The sequence below is a fragment of the Schistocerca piceifrons genome, chromosome 1 (genome assembly GCF_021461385.2).
Source record: "Schistocerca piceifrons isolate TAMUIC-IGC-003096 chromosome 1, iqSchPice1.1, whole genome shotgun sequence".
Classification (NCBI taxonomy): Eukaryota; Metazoa; Arthropoda; class Insecta; order Orthoptera; family Acrididae; genus Schistocerca; species Schistocerca piceifrons.
Window position 1 is genome coordinate 1112578553 of NC_060138.1, and position 21228 is coordinate 1112599780.

The following is a 21228-nucleotide window of genomic DNA, read 5'->3' on the forward strand; positions in this document are numbered from 1 at the left end:
CCTAACTAACCTAAGGACATCACACACATCCATGCCCGAGGCAGGATTCGAACCTGCGACCGTAGCGGTCGCGCGGTTCCAGACTGAAGTGCCTAGAACCGCTCGGTCACACCGGCCGGCCCATGTATGTGTGATACGTCATCATATCTTGTTTATAAGAGTGGATATGTCATTTCAATGACGACGTGTCATTTAGGCGGTTCGGTCATTTCGTGCCGTTTCAAACTGCGCTCGATGGTGGCTGTGAAGCGGAAATCGTGATTGTGTGAAGTAAATAAACAATAGTTTACAGTCAGGTGGCGGAAATCTCCGTAAACGTTCTTGACTGTTTTTCCCCAAGCGGGAAGAATTATAATTTAAAAGTCCTTTTTACAGGGACGATTGAACTGGCAAGTGCATACAGCATGTGCTCTATTCGACTAATAAAGAACCCGTCCGAGATAAAAGTAAGCAGTTATTGGAACACGTACCGCTCAGCTGGTCTTGGGGACGTAGCTTGTGACGGTATGTTACTACGTCGGCGCGTTGCTCGGACTCTGCCGGTCGGCGAATGGAAGTGAGTCGTAGGAAACCTCTTGTCCGGTTGACTCCCAGTACTTGTGTTACGTCATCAGCACCTGCTCCTAGACCTGTGCAGAAACTCGAGCTGAAACCTTAACAAGTGACGACAGTCCAGCGACTCGCCAAATCTCACACAGTTCGTTGTTGCTCGGCGCCAGTACTGCAGTCGATTAGAGGCGATCCTCAAGTGTTCTTCTGTTCCGAAGGAGGATTTCTGCATTTATCATCGTACGTGGACTCGTAGAACAAAAGACGTAGCAGTTTTGTGTTTTCGTTTGTTCTCATATTTTTCTGATTATTATTCTTTAACATCGATTCCCTACTAAGATGCCAGCCGATTGTCCGATAATTCTCGTAATTTTTGCATTTTTCCACTCGTGCGTTCTTATTTCTCAAAACTTTACTGAGAATGTAATATACTACTCTTTCACTCACTTTTGATACGAAGTTAAGTGACTAATTTGCGTAAATCGCTTCGAATTTAGCAGTTCGGACTGTACGTTAGAGACACGTGCCGATTTGCTAGAGCAGGAGTTATTTAGCGTGCACTGACAACTTGTGCGCCCGACTATCACTCGCAGGCCTTCCGGACCGAACTTGCTCCAGTGTCCTACGAACCGCCTCGGTGCTGTACGTTTCTGAAGTGCTTCTTCAACGGGCGTAAGAGAGGCCTCTCATTTCAGTGATTCAGATTAACATTTGCGTACAGCCTGCCAGTAAGCAAAGTAGATTTGGCGTTGTTTTAATTTATCTACCGGACCCGTACTGCCAGCGTCTCGGCACAATCTTTGCCATGGTGCATTTAACGTGGTGTATGAATAAGGCGAGTTTTTCCAGAGCTATCCGTGCCGTTTTCCCCTGCCTGTCTTCTGTACTTACAGCGTACTCGTCGGTGTCATTGTTGCCCTTTTTTGTCGTATTCCAGCGATCTACCGAACTACCCGTATTGCTCGGACTTGGCAGAATAAAGTGTGTCTCAGACAGTGTGGCCTACTCTTCTCTTTCTGAATGTGTTAGTATCTGAACTTCTCACAAGGCCCCTTAATTTTGCCGTTGTCTCGAATTTCGTCACAAATAGGTTATTTCACGTAACCTTGTCTTTGCCTGAGAATACTTTGTTTTATTGTGTTTGATTATTAAATCTTTGTGTGAAGTTACAGTAGGTAATCCGTGTACACACTTGGGGACGCATTTATCGGGTCATCCTTTGTCTTCCCGCGTATATCACTTCGCACACGGTGAAGACAAACTATTTCGTCGACGTAACCAACCTATCCAAATCGAATTTTTGTCTCCAAATGTCACAGTGTAGTATGTTTAAGGGACGCAGAGAAATATGTTGTTGAGCTTTACGAATCGCTTTCCTTGTATAGTTGGAGACCATGACTTGTGTTCCCGTTCGCTTCGTTAAGGGAGGGCGGCATGGAGCCGGCCTCTCTCTGGTCCAGCATGTAAGCCAGCGACAGAGCCGAAAAGTAGAGCCGTGGCTTCCGATAGCGCGCAGAGGGGTCGGGCTAGGGGACCGCGGATGCAGTTGATACATGTCGGGGCAAAGTATGACCCGACAGCTCTCTCTCTCTCTCTCTCTCTCTCTCTCTCTCTCTCGCTCGCTCGCTCGTGCGCGCGCGCATACTCCAGCAATCGGAGCCCACGAACGCCATTCGGAGAGCGTCGCGTCATGAGAGACAAATTGTTATGGGACATAGGTGCACCACTGGTTAAACGCTAATCGGCGGACCCAGCGCTGCTACACCTGAGGAACCAGTGTGCACAAGCGGAGGTGCACTCCGCCACTCGCGAGTGGTGCCCGGGAAGGAAGACTGTCAGTAAGCCACTGTCTCAGCTCCAATACCTGTACCTGTACCGTTATGCTCTTTTTCGCGGAATACACGTAGCAGGAAGCGCTACATCAGTTGATACTTGCACCGTGATACACGACGCCTGTGTTGCAGTGCCTGCATGTGGACGCTTTCTCGAAAGGCCCTGCTCTTTCTGGGTCTCCTTTGGCGAGGCTAACGGGCTGGCGAGCGATATTCGAGTGTCGGCCGAGCGAGGGTTTTGTACGTGGACTACCTGCTTCCTGGGTGGACTGCGCTTCCCGAGTCTTTGTGTCTGGGATTAGTATCACCTGTAGTAGAACAACAGTCTAAAAGCAGTGCGTCAAAAGTCGACCAACTTCGCCTCGAGTTTCTACGGAAACGTACGCTGTTTTATCGCTCTGCTACCAAATTCGTCTCCGGCTCCTTCGTCGCTAATCACCGGAAGGGCGTCCCTAGCTCGCGACACACTCGACGACGTGTCACTCAAACTTCGCGACGGTGGCTCGCCGAGTGTAGCCTGCATGTACGTGTGGATGCAGTAGCAAGAAATTCTGCAACATATCACCTTCGTAAAAGAAGACTGACTACTTATTTTCCGGACAGACCTACTATACAGTTGCCTCAAGTGTTGAAACTGGAGGAGCAAATCGTAGTGCTGTGTAGACAGCCGTTCAATGTAAACATCTTCTTCCTATCTTAATTTTCGTAAATGCGACCAACATGTGCTGTACAACGAAGATTCCTAAGATTTCGTACTCATTCCGCTGTTGCAAAAAGCTCAGCAAGCAGTCGAATCGCCTGTGAACTGTATCGAGATGTCACATAAAGTAGAATGCTGTTTAAACAACGCAAACTTGCGGAGTTGGACAACTAAATAAATAGTCGAAAGAGATGCAGTTTCTGAGCGGTTGGAAGCGACACACCTCACCCCACCCCCCTCGACACGCAGTTGACGAACCCCGACCCGCTGCTCACCCGGCGTCGTGCGTGCGCCGCCTCGCGAGGCAGATGGCCGGCCATAACAAGACAGCCGCCCCCGCAGCTTGGCGCTGCTTCTCGTCTGGCAGTCAGGGGCCGACCGACCGACCGCCAGGCCCTCCTCCTCCACCAGCTCGCGGGCCTTGTTCCCGTCTCTTCGCTGTACTGCTGTTACTTTAAACTGAGAGACCGACAGACTTCGCGTTACGTCTCCCAAACATTACCCACATGCACTGTCGTTTTGATTCCCCGTTGTCACTGCCGAGGCCTTCATAATTCTGTACTGTCTGTGTTATGTGATTTGAGAGAGAAATATGATGCCCCTCTTTGTATCAACTGTAGCTGCAGTTGGTCTTCAGACTTATTAACCTCAGAAAAAGAAGACAAAGCCATTCAGAGAGGGAGGAAGGGGGGGGAGAGTTAAAATCGATACCCGTATTTTAGTTCTGAATAACCGGTATTTTTCGGTACTTGTTTCGTCTCCTTTGTAACAGGTGTTTGTTTATTTTTTACTAATAACAGAGTAAAAACACCGAACAATCAATCAGCCATAGCGGAAGTGCTAAAAATTTTCGTTTTTAAATAAGCCTTTTCAAAAAACTGAGTAGTTTTTAGTCATAAAATGTGCATTGGTTTGACATATTGCGTTATTATGCAAAATGGGAAAATCGACCAGTACTATTTTAATAACAAAACCGACAGAAACTAGCAACAAACATACGGCGTAAAAAATGGTACGGCATTGCTGAGGCAATAGCGTCCCTCTCGCCGTGTGTCGTGGCTTAAGGTACGCGTTGTACGTGCTCTGTGCGGGACTCGCCCCCACCTCGTCTGTACGGTAGTTTCTCGCTGTCGTCGGTGAACGTCCCCTGTACTGCAGAATGGTATCAACCCTAAACTGGAAATATTTTTACAGAGTGACATAGCAGTGAAATACAGTGCTTCATATGGTTTAAAAGATTAGAGATCTGTCTACTAGATGAAACGAATTACAGTAACAGTAGTAAATTAAAGACTTGACAACAGTTCTTTCATAAACAAAACAATAAAAATACAGAGTAGATGATCTGCTGCCTCTGTCCACGTAATATGTCTTTTATCTGCTTCTTGCCCTCGGAAACGGACAAATTAACAAGAAAACAGAGTTCTTCAATGTCAGTTTTGACCCTAGAGCACTGACTATTCGTAATGCTCAAACAGATTACAACATGGTTTTTGAGCAGATTTTCAAAAAATTAGTATCAGTAGGAGAATACTGGTGATTCGAGAAAAGCAACAGACGGTGGACGGACTAACTTTCCTTTTGTTTGCCTGTTTAATTTAATATTTTTGCTCTGGGTATCTTGAAACTGAGACACTCAACATTTTTCAACCTTTTTCAATTTCTATGTTTATTACAGGAAATAATGGGAGCAAAAAACCGAAAATTGGTTATTTTGGAAACAGTTGTTTTGAGCGGTTTTAACAATCAGGTTACTCTGGCGTGGAGAAAAACTGATATAACCGCAAACCAGTTGTTTCAGCGATAACCTCCATCCCTGATAAGCAGTGCTCGCCTCGATTACTGGGCATACCCTTTTAATTTGGGACACTACTTTTGAATAATCAGCGGTGCCTGCACGGTGACGGAGAGGTGCCGACGCATTCTCTTATGCTGCAGCACGATATTTGTGAGGCTTTTAACGCCGTAGACGTAACCGCTTTGCGTCTCTGTCCTCGGTCTCTTGCGGAACTCTGCATTCCCGCTCTTTAATCGACAGCCACTGAGCCCGTATTGGCGTATTGCTCGCAGTTTCGCAGTTGGGATGAGCTGCCTAGGTTCGTGGGGGGGGGGGGGGGGGGGGGCAGGTGATGGGTCTTCTGCTGTACTGTCCGTGGTCGGCGTTGATTTCCCTTCATAGTCTCAACACAGTTTTCATTGCCTGTCTAGAAACAAAGAGGGACCTCTGCCACCCAAATGAAGTGCAGTTCATTCTCAGGAGAAAGTTGCAAATGCAGTTAGAGTTTGTAAGAACCTGAATTTCGTACTCATGTCGGGGTGTTCACACACCGAGTTGTCTCTCTTCAAGTCTGGCAACCTTCTATATTCTGAAAATATTATCCCTGAAAGTTGAGTTTTCTAAAGAATAATCATTCCTTCATTAGCGAATTAAAAACGTTCTGTCGATTATCATTAACAAGAAAGAAATAATTCAGTCTCAATCCATTACGCTATTTTTTTTATTTTTGCCGTTCGTAAGTTCTTACGCGAGTTCTGCAACGTACGTTGCTTAAAACCGGAATATGTTCCCTTGTGTAGCTAACTGTGGGAATTGCCCAGTAGAACGCGCCCTCAGCTGTTGTTTCTACAGAACGAGTTGTTTGTTTCGCGAGTTAGACCATCGATTATTATAATTATCTGTGTGTGCTAGCGGTCGGTTTGTGGCGATAACGTAGTCGTTAACCCGACTCCTTATAAGTGAACCCGCCACTGCAGCTGGTTTTATCTTCTTTCCCTTTTCTCCTCTCGAGGCCTATGTTTTCCTGAAAGGAGAGTTAGGGAAGCGACTACTTCTTCTGGACAAATTCTGGCGCACGATTCTACTCGTGACGTTGTACCAGACACAAAGATGTACCACACACAAAATTTCAAGATGGCGCCGGTGGCTTGCAAACAATTTCGTGGCGCCGAAATGTAATCACCAGTTATAGAATCGCAGAAATTGTTAACAATAAATATGTAAACTAACGGAGTAACCGCGGGAAAAATGGAGTTTTGGGTGGGGAGAAATTAAGATGTACCGTATGAGGATGGGGAGAAACTAAGATGTACCGTATGAGCCTAAGGACCACAGTAATACTGAAATATGGGGAACTCAAGAGACAGGAACTATATATAGCTAAAAATGACGAAAAATAACGAAACTTTGAATCGACACGTAAGTAAATCCTGGCGTAAGATTCAACTCATCTGCTTTGGCCAGTTCATCAACACACAACAAAAGAAAGGATACATTTTTTCGGTTCTATGTTGTATGCATTTTCTCCTTTTCGCGCTAATGTTAATAATTGCAAGCCCGTTCCATTATTTAAACAGTACACTCGATTGACGGATTTATTGACTTATTTTTTATTTTAGCGTAATAAACGCCGCACTTGTCTCTTGTCCTTGCTTGCATCGGTCGAGGGAAGAAAGCAGGATTCCAGTACACTGCCTTTGTGAAGTGAAATTCCAGTAGGAATACGCGCGCCATCATCGGGTAGAATTTGTGAGGCACGGTGTAGTGGAAGCCGTGGATCGAAGCGTTCGCAGTGGCAGATGCTAGCTAGTGTTTGCGACGGCAGCAACCGGTTCTTCGGCGGCATTTTGCCCAAGTGGCCAGACGTGACGTGGTACAGGAAGATGTCAGTCGCTGATTCTTGTCACGCATTCACTGTGTTCAACTGTTACTGCAAAAGGACAGTGAAGCAGGAGGGGGGGGGGGGATACGTTGCAGTGAAACGCCTTGAGGTTACACTGCTCATAACTGCAAATGTAACTGCGAAATAATCGCGTATGTAACGCTTATGCAAATTTTGACAGTTTTTCGGTATTTTTAAAGTATTTGGTTGTTGAATCTGAAACTACGTAAACTCTTTGTACGACCAATGCATCATGAGTGAGTGGTGAGTTAGCGCGTACTTACATCACTCAAGTGTGTTGTCCGAGACACTGGTGTCAGTTTTTCTTCCCAATCAGTACTTCGCACTACATAGCGCTGACGTGCGTGGTTGCGTTGTTTCGCTCTGTAAATAACGAGGATGCGTACAGCAATAATGGCCAACTCGCACGAGCGTGAATTTGGCGTTGCTGTACTCAACTTCGAACTTTCACACTTAAATAACGCAACATCGTTAGTTGCGAAAGAAGTCCGACGCAAGATATTATTCGTTCTGTAATAAAGTTCTAATTTGACGGAAAAAGCGTAAATACTGAAACTAAATAGATTATTATAGCTTCGACTCCATATCAGTGTTTTTCTACTGCACTGCTAAATACTGGTGAGATGAGGTCTGTCACAGAGTATTATCTAGCAGCGAGTCTTCTTTTTAAGTGATGATGTTATCTGATATGTGACATCCGTATACTTAATATAACCTGTGTGTAATTTATTAGTGGAAATTAAATTGAAAATACTGCTGTGTTCTGGTAAACAAAATATAAAAGGAGAATAAAAACCGAAATCGTTAGACTTACGACTCTCCATTCTTTCCAGTACAATCAAGAACAGCGACAGGAACTGCTCGAAATTTACATTGATACCTTACGTCACAGTTGTACTTAAATGTATTGCGTAAAAGCTAGAAATGACAATTGCCTTCTTAGAACTCAGTTAGCGGCTCTTTGATTATATACCAAGTTTGTACTTACGAAAATAGTTGTCACTTAGAATGCGTATGAATTTAATTTGCTTATGACGACTGGCATGCTGTAAGACATGCAGAACGTAGAGGACAGTCATTTGAAAGAACGATGTCACATTGAAGCACATTTCGATTTTTGTAGAGGTGACACGAAAATTACGTACTCTGTAGTGAAAAGCGGGAAAAAATACTAACGCTGAGATTTGACGCTTCACTCGTTGAAGTTTTATGACTTTTTTCGGCGTCTCTACGTTAGAAATTAAGGCAGGTTGCTAATGGCGAGCCTGTCAGGTTCACTTAACAGTTTATGAAAATAAGTGATGAACATCATATGGGATACATCGAATGGTATTAGGCTGGCCGGTGACGAGCGTTAATCAAATTGTCTTCAGTTTCGAGCTGGAGTCTACAGAAACCTGATGTTGCGTCACCGTTCTCCGTACTAATTGTAGGCAACGCAGGCACTGATAAGTTCGTGCTGCAGCAGTTGTTGTATCAGGAGCTGCACGGCACGTGCAAGATGTTTTCTCTGGCGTGGACAGGGGCGAGTTATTTACCCGGTGAGAAGAGAAGGCGATAATGAAGAGAATAACACGGCGGGCGCCTCGCCCGTTCTCGTTCTGGTCGCGTCCCGAGTAGCGCGCGCCTCCAAGGACGACTAAGGTCCGGGAGTAGTGGGCGGGCAGAGATCACTCCACTGCGCAATTTTAACTTAAATAAGGATTCACTCCCTGACACACACATCACAGTGGGCTGCTTAAAAATTGTTACTTGTGAGGCAAAATATAACGCAGTTCAATCTGTAGCTCTTTCACGCAACGCGTTCACAGAGCCCCTATTGTGTGCCAGTGGAAATACTTACGTTATAATGCCGGTCGTATGTTTTGACGTTCCCCGCCACTTTTGGAAGAGTGGTCGTATCCAGCTGTGTACGTACTTGTTTGTCCCAGTTATGCTCTACATGTTCATGCACTAGAATCGGCTCTTACGGTCTAATCACTGAACATTCCAATTTTGTGATGAAAGTGGCACGATGTAACTGAATAAAACAGAACTGCTATCCGGCGTTCCCCAAGGAAGTGTTACAGTACCTCTCCTGTTAATAAACTCTTTAAACGGTCTGTAATACATTGTGAAGAGACGATGTACGTATGCTGTCCTTTACCGTCTAGTAAAGCCATCAGATGATCAATACGTATTATAAAATTATATAGTCAGGAAGTGTGTTTGGTGCGAAAAGTGGCAATTGGCCCTGAACAATAAAGAGTGTGAGGTGCTCCACGCGAGTGCTAAAAGGAATCGGGTAAATTTCGGTTACACGATGACAATACTCGTTTAAAGGTCTTCGGTTAAACCAAATACCTATTACAGTTACGAACAACTTAAATTGGAAGCATTACATAGAAAACTTTGTGGGTAAGGCGAAGTATAGAATGCGTTTCACTGACGGAACACTTACAAGATGCAACAAATCTACTAGAGAGACTGGCTACACTATGCTTGTCTGCCCTGTTCTGGAGTGTAACTGCTCGATACAAAATTCCTACCTGATAGGATTGACGGAGGACATGGAGAAGGTTCAAATAAGGGCGGCTCGTTCTGTATTACCGCGAAATATGGAATAGTGTGTCGCGAATACGATACACGAGACGAGGTGGCAGTCATGAAAACAAAGATATTTTTCTTTGCGGGGAAATCTTTTAATAGAATTTCAATCACGAACTAATTTTCAACTCCGAATGCGAAAATATTTTGTTTACACTGACTACATAGGGAGAAACGACCATCGTAATAAAACAACAGAAATCTGGAAATATTTCGCTGTTGATTTGTCGTACTTGCTGGCGGAGAGTGGATCGGTCGAGAAGTATTGTTGAAACTGGTTCTGTGAATCCTGTGCCAAGCAGTTGGATGAGGTGTAGTGTTAATGACTGTGTGCAATGGCGGCATGAGCGAAAAACTACGTTACTGGTGGCTCATCGTAGTGTGTGTGTGTGTGTGTGTGTGTGTGTGTGTGTGTGTGTGTGTGTGTGCGTGCGCGCGCGCGCGCGCGGAAATAAAGATGTTGAATGCTGTAAACAGCTATCTCACTAGAGCAGGAATAATTGAGGGTTATTAGATTCGTCGCTAGTGTACTGGTCTGAAAATTTTGTTCCGATAGTGCCTCTCTGATTGTAAGAAAGGGCAGTAAGGATCATTTTCGAACTGGTAAGTGTTGGAATTGGCCGAGAAGGCAGTTGCGAATCGTCTGCAGCCGTAAGCTCACGCGCTCGCTCAAGCTGTGCGTTTTGCGGAAGCCGAGAGGCGGGTTGTCGAAGTGAAGAACTTTCCGAGCTGTCTGCTGCGCGGCCGGGCTGCGCTGGTCGGTGACGACTCGCGGGGCGCGGTGACGTCACGGCAGTGACGTAGCGCTCTCGTGGCGCCGCCGCGGCCGCCTGCTCAACTAGCAGTCGCAGCTAGAGCGTCAGTCGCTTGCCCGCCGTCGTAGCTGCGGTGTTTAGCGCGCGTGCGTCCCCTGACAGTTAACGCCTCTGCGTTCACCATTGACGGCGTTGCTTCGTCTTATCGGTAACATTGCTTTCCAACAATGAAGGCCAAGGTTATTAACAACGTCGACTACCCTTCCGTCGTCATGAAGCAGGACCTGCTGCGGGAAGTCGTCATGAAGTACATTGACCACTTTTTTCCTAAGTAAGTACAAAAGGCAATAGCCGTGTGGCTAGAGACACGCTTTCCGTCGCCACTAAGGCGCCAGCGCCCACCGCGTTCTTTGTGTCGGCCGTGGCGCCCGCCATGGCTGCCCGCAGCGCTGTCCCGCGGACTTCTCCAGAGCTGCGCCACTCGCGGAGAAAGCGGAGGTCGCTTCCTCCTGTGTTCAGCTTCCCGTCTCTTCAGTATCTGCATTGTTTGTGACAACAACAACACACAAATTCCCGGAGTCGCTCTCGAAATGAGCGCTACGTTTTGCACATACGTAGCACTCGCTGGCAGGCAGCTGGAACAACATGGTGGCGGGCGGACGCCAGTTACATCATATGTACAGTTAAAGCTTCACCTCTATTTTTTATTTGACCCCTTTTTCGAATTGTCATGTAGCAATATTCTACTTGCATAGCAGAGTCAATTGCAGCTGTCAAATTCTCGAATATATATAAACAGTAAATTCTCGAATATATATAAAGTTTCAATAATTAGCTTCTGTAGATGACAGCTACTTGTTATTTGGGTACTTGTACACTTATAATTTTGTCCTTGATTTTTTATCAGTATCGACATGGAGGGGAAGCACGTATATTGGAATAAGGCAACGAGAACTCTGATGCAGCACACGTTATATGAAATTTTATAGGAGCACGAATCGCAGCTGTAAGCGGAGGTTTCCAGGTTTTTCAGCGGAGAGACACTGAGTGTCTCACACACAGTTGCAGTGAGGATTCCAAAAACAATTTCTGTGGCATTTTCTTCCGAAAATTTTAGGTGCCCTACAGCTGTGTGCGTTAGGCGCGTACTGTCGCCGGAAGGAAGAAGTGGCTTTTCGAGCCGCACGCAGTCAGGTCCTGTGTGTGTGTGTGTGTGTGTGTGTGTGTGTGTGTGTGTGGCGCAGCCCTGCCGGGGCGCTTTGGCAGCAGCAGCAGGAGAAGACAGGTGCCGGCGGGGCGGTCGATATTGTGCATCGCAGTGCGCCGTTGCGACACCCCCGCCTGCGTTTTCTCGCCCTCTAGCTTGGCATTTGCTCTCCCGCTGTGTTGTGATAATACTGACTGTCAGCACCCTGGCAATCTGCCCACTGCTCGTTAGTTATCCTTGAGATACTTACCGGCTGCAGTTCGACAGAAATCAGTGCCCACCGATATTCACTTCTCTTTTTGTGTTTCCTGTAACGTGTGTTCCATTAAGAAATCGTTAATGTTTTAGGTTAAACAAAATTTCATTTTGGACCTTTAAGAAGCATTGTTATGTGATCCTGTTGAGTGGCTGAACGGTCGTGTGTATGATAAAAAAAGAAAATCCGGAAAAGTACTCAACGTTATTGATAAGCATGACCACAAAGTCTTCAAGAAAAGAATTCTTAGATTCGCCACCGCCTGAGATTCGCTGACTGCCCAACTGGGTTTGGACTGTGCCATTCATAATTACCTTATTTCGGGATTGTTGTTTTGTGGCCATACAACTTCGTAATTTTCTCGACAAGGATTGCATACTGAAACAATTTCAAAATAGTTTCGTAGAAACCAAAGCTGTTGGCGAAATTTGAAGTGCTAATTTCTCTCCTTCGTAATATGGCACAATCTTTGGTACTTGATGTATCATGACCGTGTCTCCTTAACTGTCGTGACTTCCCAAGAAGAAATAGCCTCCTAAGTGAAATATCGTGAGAATTAAGCCTAGCATTGAACCTAATGTCAACGTGATTTAATCGCTGGATTGTACTCTGAAGCGGCGGCGTCGGCCACGGCTTGCCGCTCGCGAAAACTGGCCGCTCCATATTTGGCGAGAGACTCCCACCGCGCCCGCCATTTCGCTCCCCTCCGCCGAGTTACTGCGCGTTTTGCCACGTCGCGCTCGCGGCCTGCTCGTAGTATTCTCTTGTGTTGTAGAGAATTAGCATTTCCAAACATCCGTTACAGCTAGCCAAGGCGCAAAGAGCAATTTTCTTACAGTTCTGCCGTGAGGCAGTTCTAAAGGCAATCTTTACGCCGTGTCTGGCTTTCGAGGACACTACTGCCTCAAAACGTTTTACAGGTACCACAAGTCTACCTATTACCCATGGAGTAAAACTTTCCCCAGTGTTTTATTCTACTTCACAGTAGCTGAGTGATTTTTCGCGTAGTGCATGGCATCAGATGTTGATGTTTTTAGTGAATTACGTACACTACTTAAGCACTTTGGAACACTTTCAGCTAACTGAATATTATTTATACAAAGTTTTAACTGGTAATTGGAGGTTCGGAGGGAGGGGGGGGGGGGGGTGGAAATCCGAAACAGATTACAAGTCCTGAGTTCTATTCGAGGTCGGTTGAGTGATTTTCTGCTCCTGGCACTTCGCCATACTTTTACCTCGACGAACAACTTTAACGGGTGAAAGGTTCCACGTTTCGTCGTGTCTCTGTTACACATTAAACCTCATCCTCCGTTCCCTTTCTATTAGTAGTCGAGGCAGTTGTCTATTTGACAAAAGGCCTCTTGTGATTGATTAGACCTGGTTGTACCTAGTGAGGCTCGAGTGTCGAGAGCAAAATTTAGGTTGATAACTGAGTGAGGTGAAAAAGTATGTAACCCGTTACATGCCTTTGTATGTTCACTCATGGTCCTGTAGGTCCCGGGAACGTTTAGTATTCCTACTGGGATTGAATTCCTTAGCCATCAAACTGACTTTCTGGATTTCCCTTTAGTATCGTACTGTATCATTAAAAATCTTGAAGTAATTAAGCACACCGCATGTACTTACTTCAGTTTTAAACAACTCTCGAAAGTATTAATATTACTACCATTAATCTGTGAGTTTTCTTGTTCCAATAGGGCTTTTTGTAGGTACTTTATACGTCCCTATTCTTTAAGTCAGTGTTAGTACAGCAGCTGGTCGAGCATCAAGGAAAGTATTTCAAGTTCCTGCCCTAGCTAGATTAATATGTACAGTAGCTATCATACCTTTCACATCGGAAAAAGTAGCACCCATGTTGCACCATTTCATAAAATGCGTGGGTCAGCTAGTTAATATGTCAAAGGAGGAAGTCGCCGTTGCTGTATCCTGTAGGATCAAATCTAACCGCGAAGTCTGGTATTCCGGCACAGTAACTACGTGTATTTAAAGGTGAAGCTCTCATAGTGAACGCGCCTGTCATGTCGGAGGCGGCGTACCCTGTCCTTGGTGCGACCTCTGAACTGACTGAGCCACCCGGTTACAGGGGGGCCGTGCCGTTGTCGAACTCCGGACCGCGGTGCAGCCCGGCGTTTACCCTGCCGTAATTCTCCGCGGTCATGCAGCAGAGTCAGCGTAACACGCAGCCACAGACTGACCAGGCTGGCTCCCTGCAGCAGACAGTTCCGAGTTTGTGCGGAGCCGGTGGTCGGCCGCCCCGTTGCGTGAGCCACGCCGCGCGACCCACAAACGCCGATCCGACCGCCCTTGGGCCTGGCAGGGCCGCTTGGCCTCACCCTGAGGGCAGCCAGCCCTCCAGAGTAGGCTCGCGCCGCGTAACGTAGCGAATGCGCGCCAACTCCTGTGCTTCACGTGCGTCGGTCTGCGAGCAGTGTCTCGCTCGTCCTGACAAGATTTATCTGCACGAGGTGAAACTGTCACGAAGTATTGTGAATGGCGGTTGAAGCAGCTGTAGAAATTTTCTCCGAAACTGGACATGTAGGAGCTGCGGGCTTCAAGCCACGTCCGAGTGTTACACCTTATTTTTTCCAGATCATCAAACAGCGACGTCGTTCACCTGCCTTTATCGAGCAGACTAGTACTCGTTCTCGGATGCTGGACGGCGAGGAAGTGTTTAACGTAAAACTTGCTGCATTTCAGGGGTCGCGAGCTGCTCCCTCACGACCCAGAAATGGGTCAAATGGCTCTGAGCACTATGGGACTTAACATCTGAGGTCGTCAGTCCCCAAGACATAGAACTACTTAAACCTAACTAACCTAAGGACAGCACACACATTCATGCCCGAGGCAGGATTCGAACCTGCGACCGTAGCGGTCGCGCGGTTCCAGACTGAAGCGCCTAGAACCGCTCGGCCACACCTGCCGGCTCCCAGAAATGGTTTGGCCCGAGGTTATAGGAATCGCTCTACGGGAAACGACATCCCTACCAAAGTGGGGTCATTGCGCTGCCCATATTCTTACTTTCTACGTAATATTATGAAGTTTCGCGAAAAATAAAACGAAAAAAAAAGTGAAATGTATGTGCAGCCACTCGAAAGGACCACTCGTTTCTTTTGAAGAAGTTTTCTGTTTTTGGGCCGCCAATCGCTGAAATTTGGGAGCTGAGGCAGCGGCTCGGTGCTTGCCGTGGCGTGCGGTGCCGAGCCGCGTGTTGCGATCTGAGAGAGCGCCGTCTGCATGTGGGTCATTGGGGCGGCCGTTACGACGCGCAGCCCGCGGCTCCGCCCCATCACCTCAGCTCGAGTCTCTGCAGTCGCCGTGAACCGTGGCGCGGCCTCCCGTCCAGGCCCTGGGAGGACACAGGTTCAAATCCCCGTCCCGCCATCCTCATTTCGACATTCTGTCACTGTCGTAAACTGTCACAGGCAACTGTAGAGCCCCGACCGATTACTCCTTCCATTCGTCAAATCAGCCACAGTGCTCCGTCGTTACGAACTTCCAACTCTGACCTATCTTCCACCGTGCCAAGCTATTTACTACTATCACCTCTTTTTCCGTGTTTTCAGGGGCTTTAAATATATCCATTACGTAATGAGGAGGGAATACGTCAACACTCTAAAGTCGTATCCCGAAAGTCCTCCATCCGTACATGGAAGACTCTGTGAAGTTGCGCAACTATTCCTGCGTTTACTCTCTTACACCAGTATATATATATATAATGTATCTATCGTCTCAGCAAAGAGTTAACGACACACTTCTCCTTGAAGAGAGAGTAACGAAAAAATGAATAGGAGGAGGGAGGATATTTTAGTGCAGACCTTGGCTACCACAGAGGGCCGCATCGATCAGTTGCCACTGCCGCAGCCGGTTGCAGGAGAAAACCGCCCTTCTACGGATAAACCGCCCGCTCGTGTTTTCTTTGGCGATGCGATTTTCGGTGGAGGTGTACACATTAGTGCAGAAGTATGTGTGTATGTAGAGCGGGAAAAAATTACAGTAAACGGACGGAGGTGCTTTGTAAATTTCGCTTTCGTGCATTATCAGAGACACCGTCTTTCTGTTTTGCTCGGTACTACTATCACTAAGCTACGGGGGAGGGGGGGGGGGGGTCCTTTGTGAATTTCGGCTTCTTGCGTTATCAGGAACACGTCTTTCTCTTTTGCCCAGTGCTACTTTCATTAAGCTACTTTGTACGACAGTAAAGTCTCAATAGAATTTTGACTTGGACTTGTGATTTTCCGGAGATGATAATGCCAATTTTTAGCTCTTTGTGACTAGTTTTTGTGTTCATTCGATTGAAAGACTAGGATGTACAGTATTGTCACAAGAAATACTTCCATCAACGCCGCAGTTCCATTTATGTGCGCACGAATAAATGTTTTACTGACTTGTTACTTAAGTAATTGGAAACGTTCGTAAGTAAAGAGAGATTTTTGTTTTGAATCTGTCGCACAGTGGTGGAGGTTTGTCTGTACTTGTGTTGTGGACCGTTTAGTCCGATGACAATATAAGACGCAGACTGGTTGGTGTTGTAACATGTCTTTCGCAGTTTCCGGTGTGTACTCTGCTGTTTCTGTTATGAAACGTTCGAGTAATCTTCAGGCGGAATGCAGTTCTTCTCGCACTTAGCGACCGTGTTGAAGGTTAAATGGTGCTGGCGCCACAAATTAATGCTCTGAAATGGATAAAGGACTCGTGATTATAGATATTATATCCGAGCACATAGTATCGCAGCATAGGAATTTTCTCCTCGGATATGCAGTCGAGACGCTCCTTTCGTGATGATTAATGCATCCCACAGAACTGGCTAATTAAGACCTTTACTCTGATATCAGCCACTTTTCCAACGTACCAGAGCTTCTGATCAGTAAGGTTGCCAACTTTTCCGCGCAGCATTTTTGTCATTGCTTTATAACGAATTAAATTATCAAGTAATCACAGTTATATTTTTTAAAAAGTATTGATGTTTGCAGTTTTGTCAGATGTATGTATACCTAACATAATTTTTCTTCTTTATGTTCACAGTGCCTCCGGTACCAGCGCAGTTGCCATCGATAACAAGATTGAACAAGCAATGGTAAGTTGTCATCATTGCACCCGCCCTATGAGAATAACGTGTTCGCTGCTGTGGCCGGGCCGAGTGCAGTGCGTGCCTGCGGGTTAGGGCTGAGAAGGAGCCGGACGCCGCTTACTGGCTAGCGATGGGGAAGGAAAGCAGTTTTCTCAAAATGTAATGTCAGCTGCAGGCACACACTCTGCTTGGTACTGCCGTGCCTTGGAATTTAGCAGTAGGGTTGTCAGCTTCGTGTAATATAAACCCTTGTTGTGGCTCCTCACACGCCGTGATCAGCCGTCAGACTGTATACAACTGAGCCGATCGTATCTTGTGATAGGGACCGGTGACTACATGCGCGTTACAGAACCAGCGAAGGCGACCGAGTCTGCAGAGTGGGGCAGACGGGTCACTCACTAAGGTACAGTTGGCGTGTATTTCTGGGGAAAGCTCCCTGTTCGTCGTCTGATTGATATCATTTGACGGCAGGAAGCGGCTGCGCCGGATCACACTACTTCCAGAGTATCGTTGTGTAACGACTCGATTAATATTTTCGGCATTGGCAGCGGCGGGATGTTGTAGCAACGTTCGTACAACGTACGTGAGTGGATATAACTAGGAAAAGGGACATCTGCATTTGCATGTTTTGAGATGCACTGTACCTGCCGGGAAACGAATGAATGCGAAAACGGGGGAAAACGGCTTTAAGGAACTCGCTGAGCATCTACTTCAGGTTTGAATTCATTTCGGCGATTTGCATCCTCGACGACGCTTCGCGCAAGACATCGTTCTGCGAAAGCCAGAGAATTTTTCCCTTCACGAAATGCAGACTTTGAGTCCTAATACAGTCAGGTTTTCTGGCTAGTGACTTACAGTTAAGTCAGCAGATGTACAGCAGAGAATGAGTGGCAACGCAAAGCGGAAATTATTTATGTTTTTTTAAATTTATTTCTTTATACCAGAGGCTGCACTGCGAACTATTAAATTAACTGGAGTCTGTAAAGCAAACATTAGAACGGACTGTTGTTACAGATCAGTTTTTGCATCGCCGAAACTTGTTGTAAATGAAAAGCACAATCTTTTTGTATTCTATGGGATTAATTTATTTTGTTTACAAGTTTTCGGCCTACAAGGCCATCAACAGACTAGGTTACATTATGTTGATGGTCTTGTGAATCGAAAACTGGCTAAAGAAATAAATTAATCTCCTAGAACATACACAGTATTGTGCTCTTCATTCATAATTATGGTGTTGTGCGAAGAAGCGACAGAAGAATGAGCTACCATTGCATCTTCTGACGCATGGTCATTGTAAGGATGATCGAGTGTTTTATTTTTTAGTTTCAATTCAAACTCTACCTAGTTAAAATATATTTTGTATCTCGGTTAGATAGTGGGCCACAGAATTAGTTCTCTCCACGGTATCCTGGTACTCTGAAGCTCTGAGGCGTGCACGGTTGGCTTACACCTTTCACTGGTTTGTTATGTGCTTCAGTCTTGTGGCTCGGTGTCAGAGTGACTGTGTGTCAGACCACAAACCCAGAGGGCTGTAGTTCGATCTTCAAATTATTTCTCCTACTTTTCTTAAAATCTGGTCGTTTTACCTAAGGCAATGGTTTATTAATGTGAAAAATGCTGAGTTTCACCGTGGTTTGGCGTCCACATTTAACTTCAGCCCTGAGCCCCCACAACCCACCCCACCCAACACCGTAACTGGCTGTGTGAACCAAGTCGAAAGAAGGTAAGAGCAGGGCGTGCCAACTGCTTTGTTCAAACGGACCTTCGCGTCGAGGGTTGCTTTAATGTAAAGTCGTTCAGTTTAATGGCCATGGGCTGCGCTTAATTTTTCTCGATATACAGGGTGTTACAAAAAGGTACGGCCAAACTTTCAGGAAACATTCCTCACACACAAATAAAGAAAAGATGTTATGTGGACATGTGTCCGGAAACGCTTAATTTCCATGTTAGAGCTCATTTTAGTTCTTCCACCTACGCTCAATGGAGCACGTTATCATGATTTCATACGGGATACTGTACCTGTGCTGCTAGAACATGTGCGTTTACAAGTACGACACAACATGTGGTTCATGCACGATGGCGCTCCTGCACATTTCAGTCGAAGTGTTCGTACGCTTTTCAACAACAGATTCGGTGACCGATGGATTGGATGCGGACCAATTCCGTGGCCTCCACGCTCTCCTGACCTCAACCCTCTTGACTTTCATTTATGGGGGCATTTGAAAGCTCTTGTCTACGCAACCCCGGTACCAAATGTAGAGACTCTTCGTGCTCGTATTGTCGACGGCTGTGATACAATACGCCATTCTCCAGGGCTGCATCAGCGCATCAGGGATTCCATGCGACGGAGGGTGGATGCATGTATCCTCGCTAACGGAGGACATTTTGAACATTTCCTGTAACAAAGTGTTTGAAGTCACGCTGGTACGTTCTGTTGCTGTGTTTTTCCATTCCATGATTAATGTGATTTGAAGAGAAGTAATAAAATGAGCTCTAACATGGAAAGTAAGCGTTTCCGGACACATGTCCACATAACATATTTTCTTTCTTTGTGTGTGAGGAATGTTTCCTGAAAGTTTGGCCGTACCTTTTTGTAACACCCTGTATAGTAACGCAACGTGCGTATTGAAAATATCAAAACCAAATAATGTACCTCTTGCTTTAGTAATTGGTGTAAAATTTGTACCCATTTTTGCTTTATTGTTCCGGAAGTGGGTGTGGACGGCGAGTTATAACACGATAACCAGACACAAGTTGTTCTGCCCGTCGCTGCTAACCGTACGTGAACACGAAGCACGCCACGACTGATACGGAGGGGGTGAGCTATGTCCTCGTGCGCGCCGGTGGAGAAGTGCGGAGAAGCAAAAGTGAATCCACTGCGGGACGACCGAAGTCTGGCAGACGGCGTGGCCTTGCCGTGGTGGAAGAGCCGCGGGCCGACCGCCTTGCCGCAGCGCGATCGATGTTGCAGGCGGCGGACCGGACGAGGGGGGTGGGGTGGCGGGGGCGGGGGCTGTCTGGCAGTGAGTGGGGTGGAGTGGAGCGTACCCCCAGCCCAGGCCGGCTCGGTTCACCTGCGGGCAGACGGCGCCGGCGAGAAAAAAAAACACGGCCTCACAATAACTGTCTGGATCTCCCAGTCACAACTATCGTCGTGCGATACGCTGTATTGAAAACTCCAGCCGTTTTGAGTCGACAGTAAATGCTTGACGTACACTTCTCTTTAATATTTCTTCTCATCGTAGTCTAGTACTGTCAAGGTTCAAAGTTACCACTCCGAAGTTACTTACCGCTCCTGCACTCTAGGAGTGTTCAGATTCTGACATTTAATGTAAATACTGCGGTCATTACTGTCGCCTAGTAACGATCTCAAGATTCGTTGGCAGCAGCACACCTCCACTCCTCTTTGCCCTCTGTTAGTCTACTCATTTCGCCTGCACCGTATCCGATCTGCCCGGAGTGTTGCAGTCTAGGTCTTCAAAGGTTCATGTGGCTCTGAGCACTATGGGACTGAACGTCTGAGGTCATCAGTCCCCTAGAACTTTTTTTTTTAAATTTCTTTATTAACCATCAATAATGATTATACAACATAACCCACTTCCTTGTATGATTAATGGGTCTTACTTTCTAAGTATGTTAGATACAATTTGCAGCTAATTACAATGCAGTGGCTTGTGAGCTACAGCTATACTCTAATTACAATGGGCAGCTATTCTTCTTACACATATTAGTATTTAACTCCTATGATCTTAACTAACTCTACTACCTGCAGCGTCACAAATGTGTCAAATATATATATAAATCTATTTTATTGCCTTGCCCATCCCCTAGAACTTAGATCCACTTAAACCTAACCAACCTAAGGACATCACACACATCCATTCCCGAGGCAGGATTGGGAACCTGCGACCGTAGCGGTCTCGCGGTTCCAGACTGAATCACCTAGAACCGCTCGGCCACTGCGGCCGGCAGTCTAGGTCTTCCTCTCCGTCTATTGCCGAGAATCGTTCTTTCCATTCGATTAACCAGAAAAATACTGTGTTGGCAGAGGAGGCGAATTAATTGACCCCTTCTCGGTAGCACCGATTCTTTTTTGCCTCCTCTTCTAAGAATTTCTCGTTACAGTTACTGCTGTGACTTTCTCGTGTCTCGTTCCTTGATATTACACTAACATTTGCAGACATCGAAAAAAGGTTTTCAACAGGTGACGGTAGGGATAGGGGCAACTAGTTTTTTCTCTGTGCTCGCGAATTTGTCAGCAGAAACATTGGAACTGATAATGTTTCTCAATCGAATTATGCGTTTCTGTACACTACTACAGCTGTCTCAGGTGTTTGGAGAAGGGGAGGGGGAGATTGGCCAAATGCGAGAAGCAAGATTTCCCACACCGTGCTTTTCCAGACGCTCTGTAAAATAAAAGAAGCGCGCAAGAACAGAACGTGTCCTCTTTCGGCAGTGTTTCGTTCACACTGAGCACATTTCGGCCAATTTTGCGAATTTTCCGAGTAGATATTAACAGATACTGAGATATAATATCTTCCTTTCCGAAGAATCTCAAAAGCCCTTAACATTGGTAAATTCTTTCCTCGAAATAC

General features: G+C 46.2%; 1 protein-coding gene across 1 annotated transcript in view; it reads left to right on the forward strand.

Annotated features, from left to right (window-relative positions):
- The window catches only part of LOC124777035 (mediator of RNA polymerase II transcription subunit 15), a 521147-nt gene that overhangs the window by 491297 nt on the left and 8622 nt on the right, over positions 1-21228 (forward strand). Inside the window, exon 2 of the mRNA XM_047252301.1 lies at positions 16588-16639. Coding sequence (XP_047108257.1) covers positions 16588-16639 — 52 coding nt within the window. The remainder of the gene's footprint in view (positions 1-16587; positions 16640-21228) is intronic.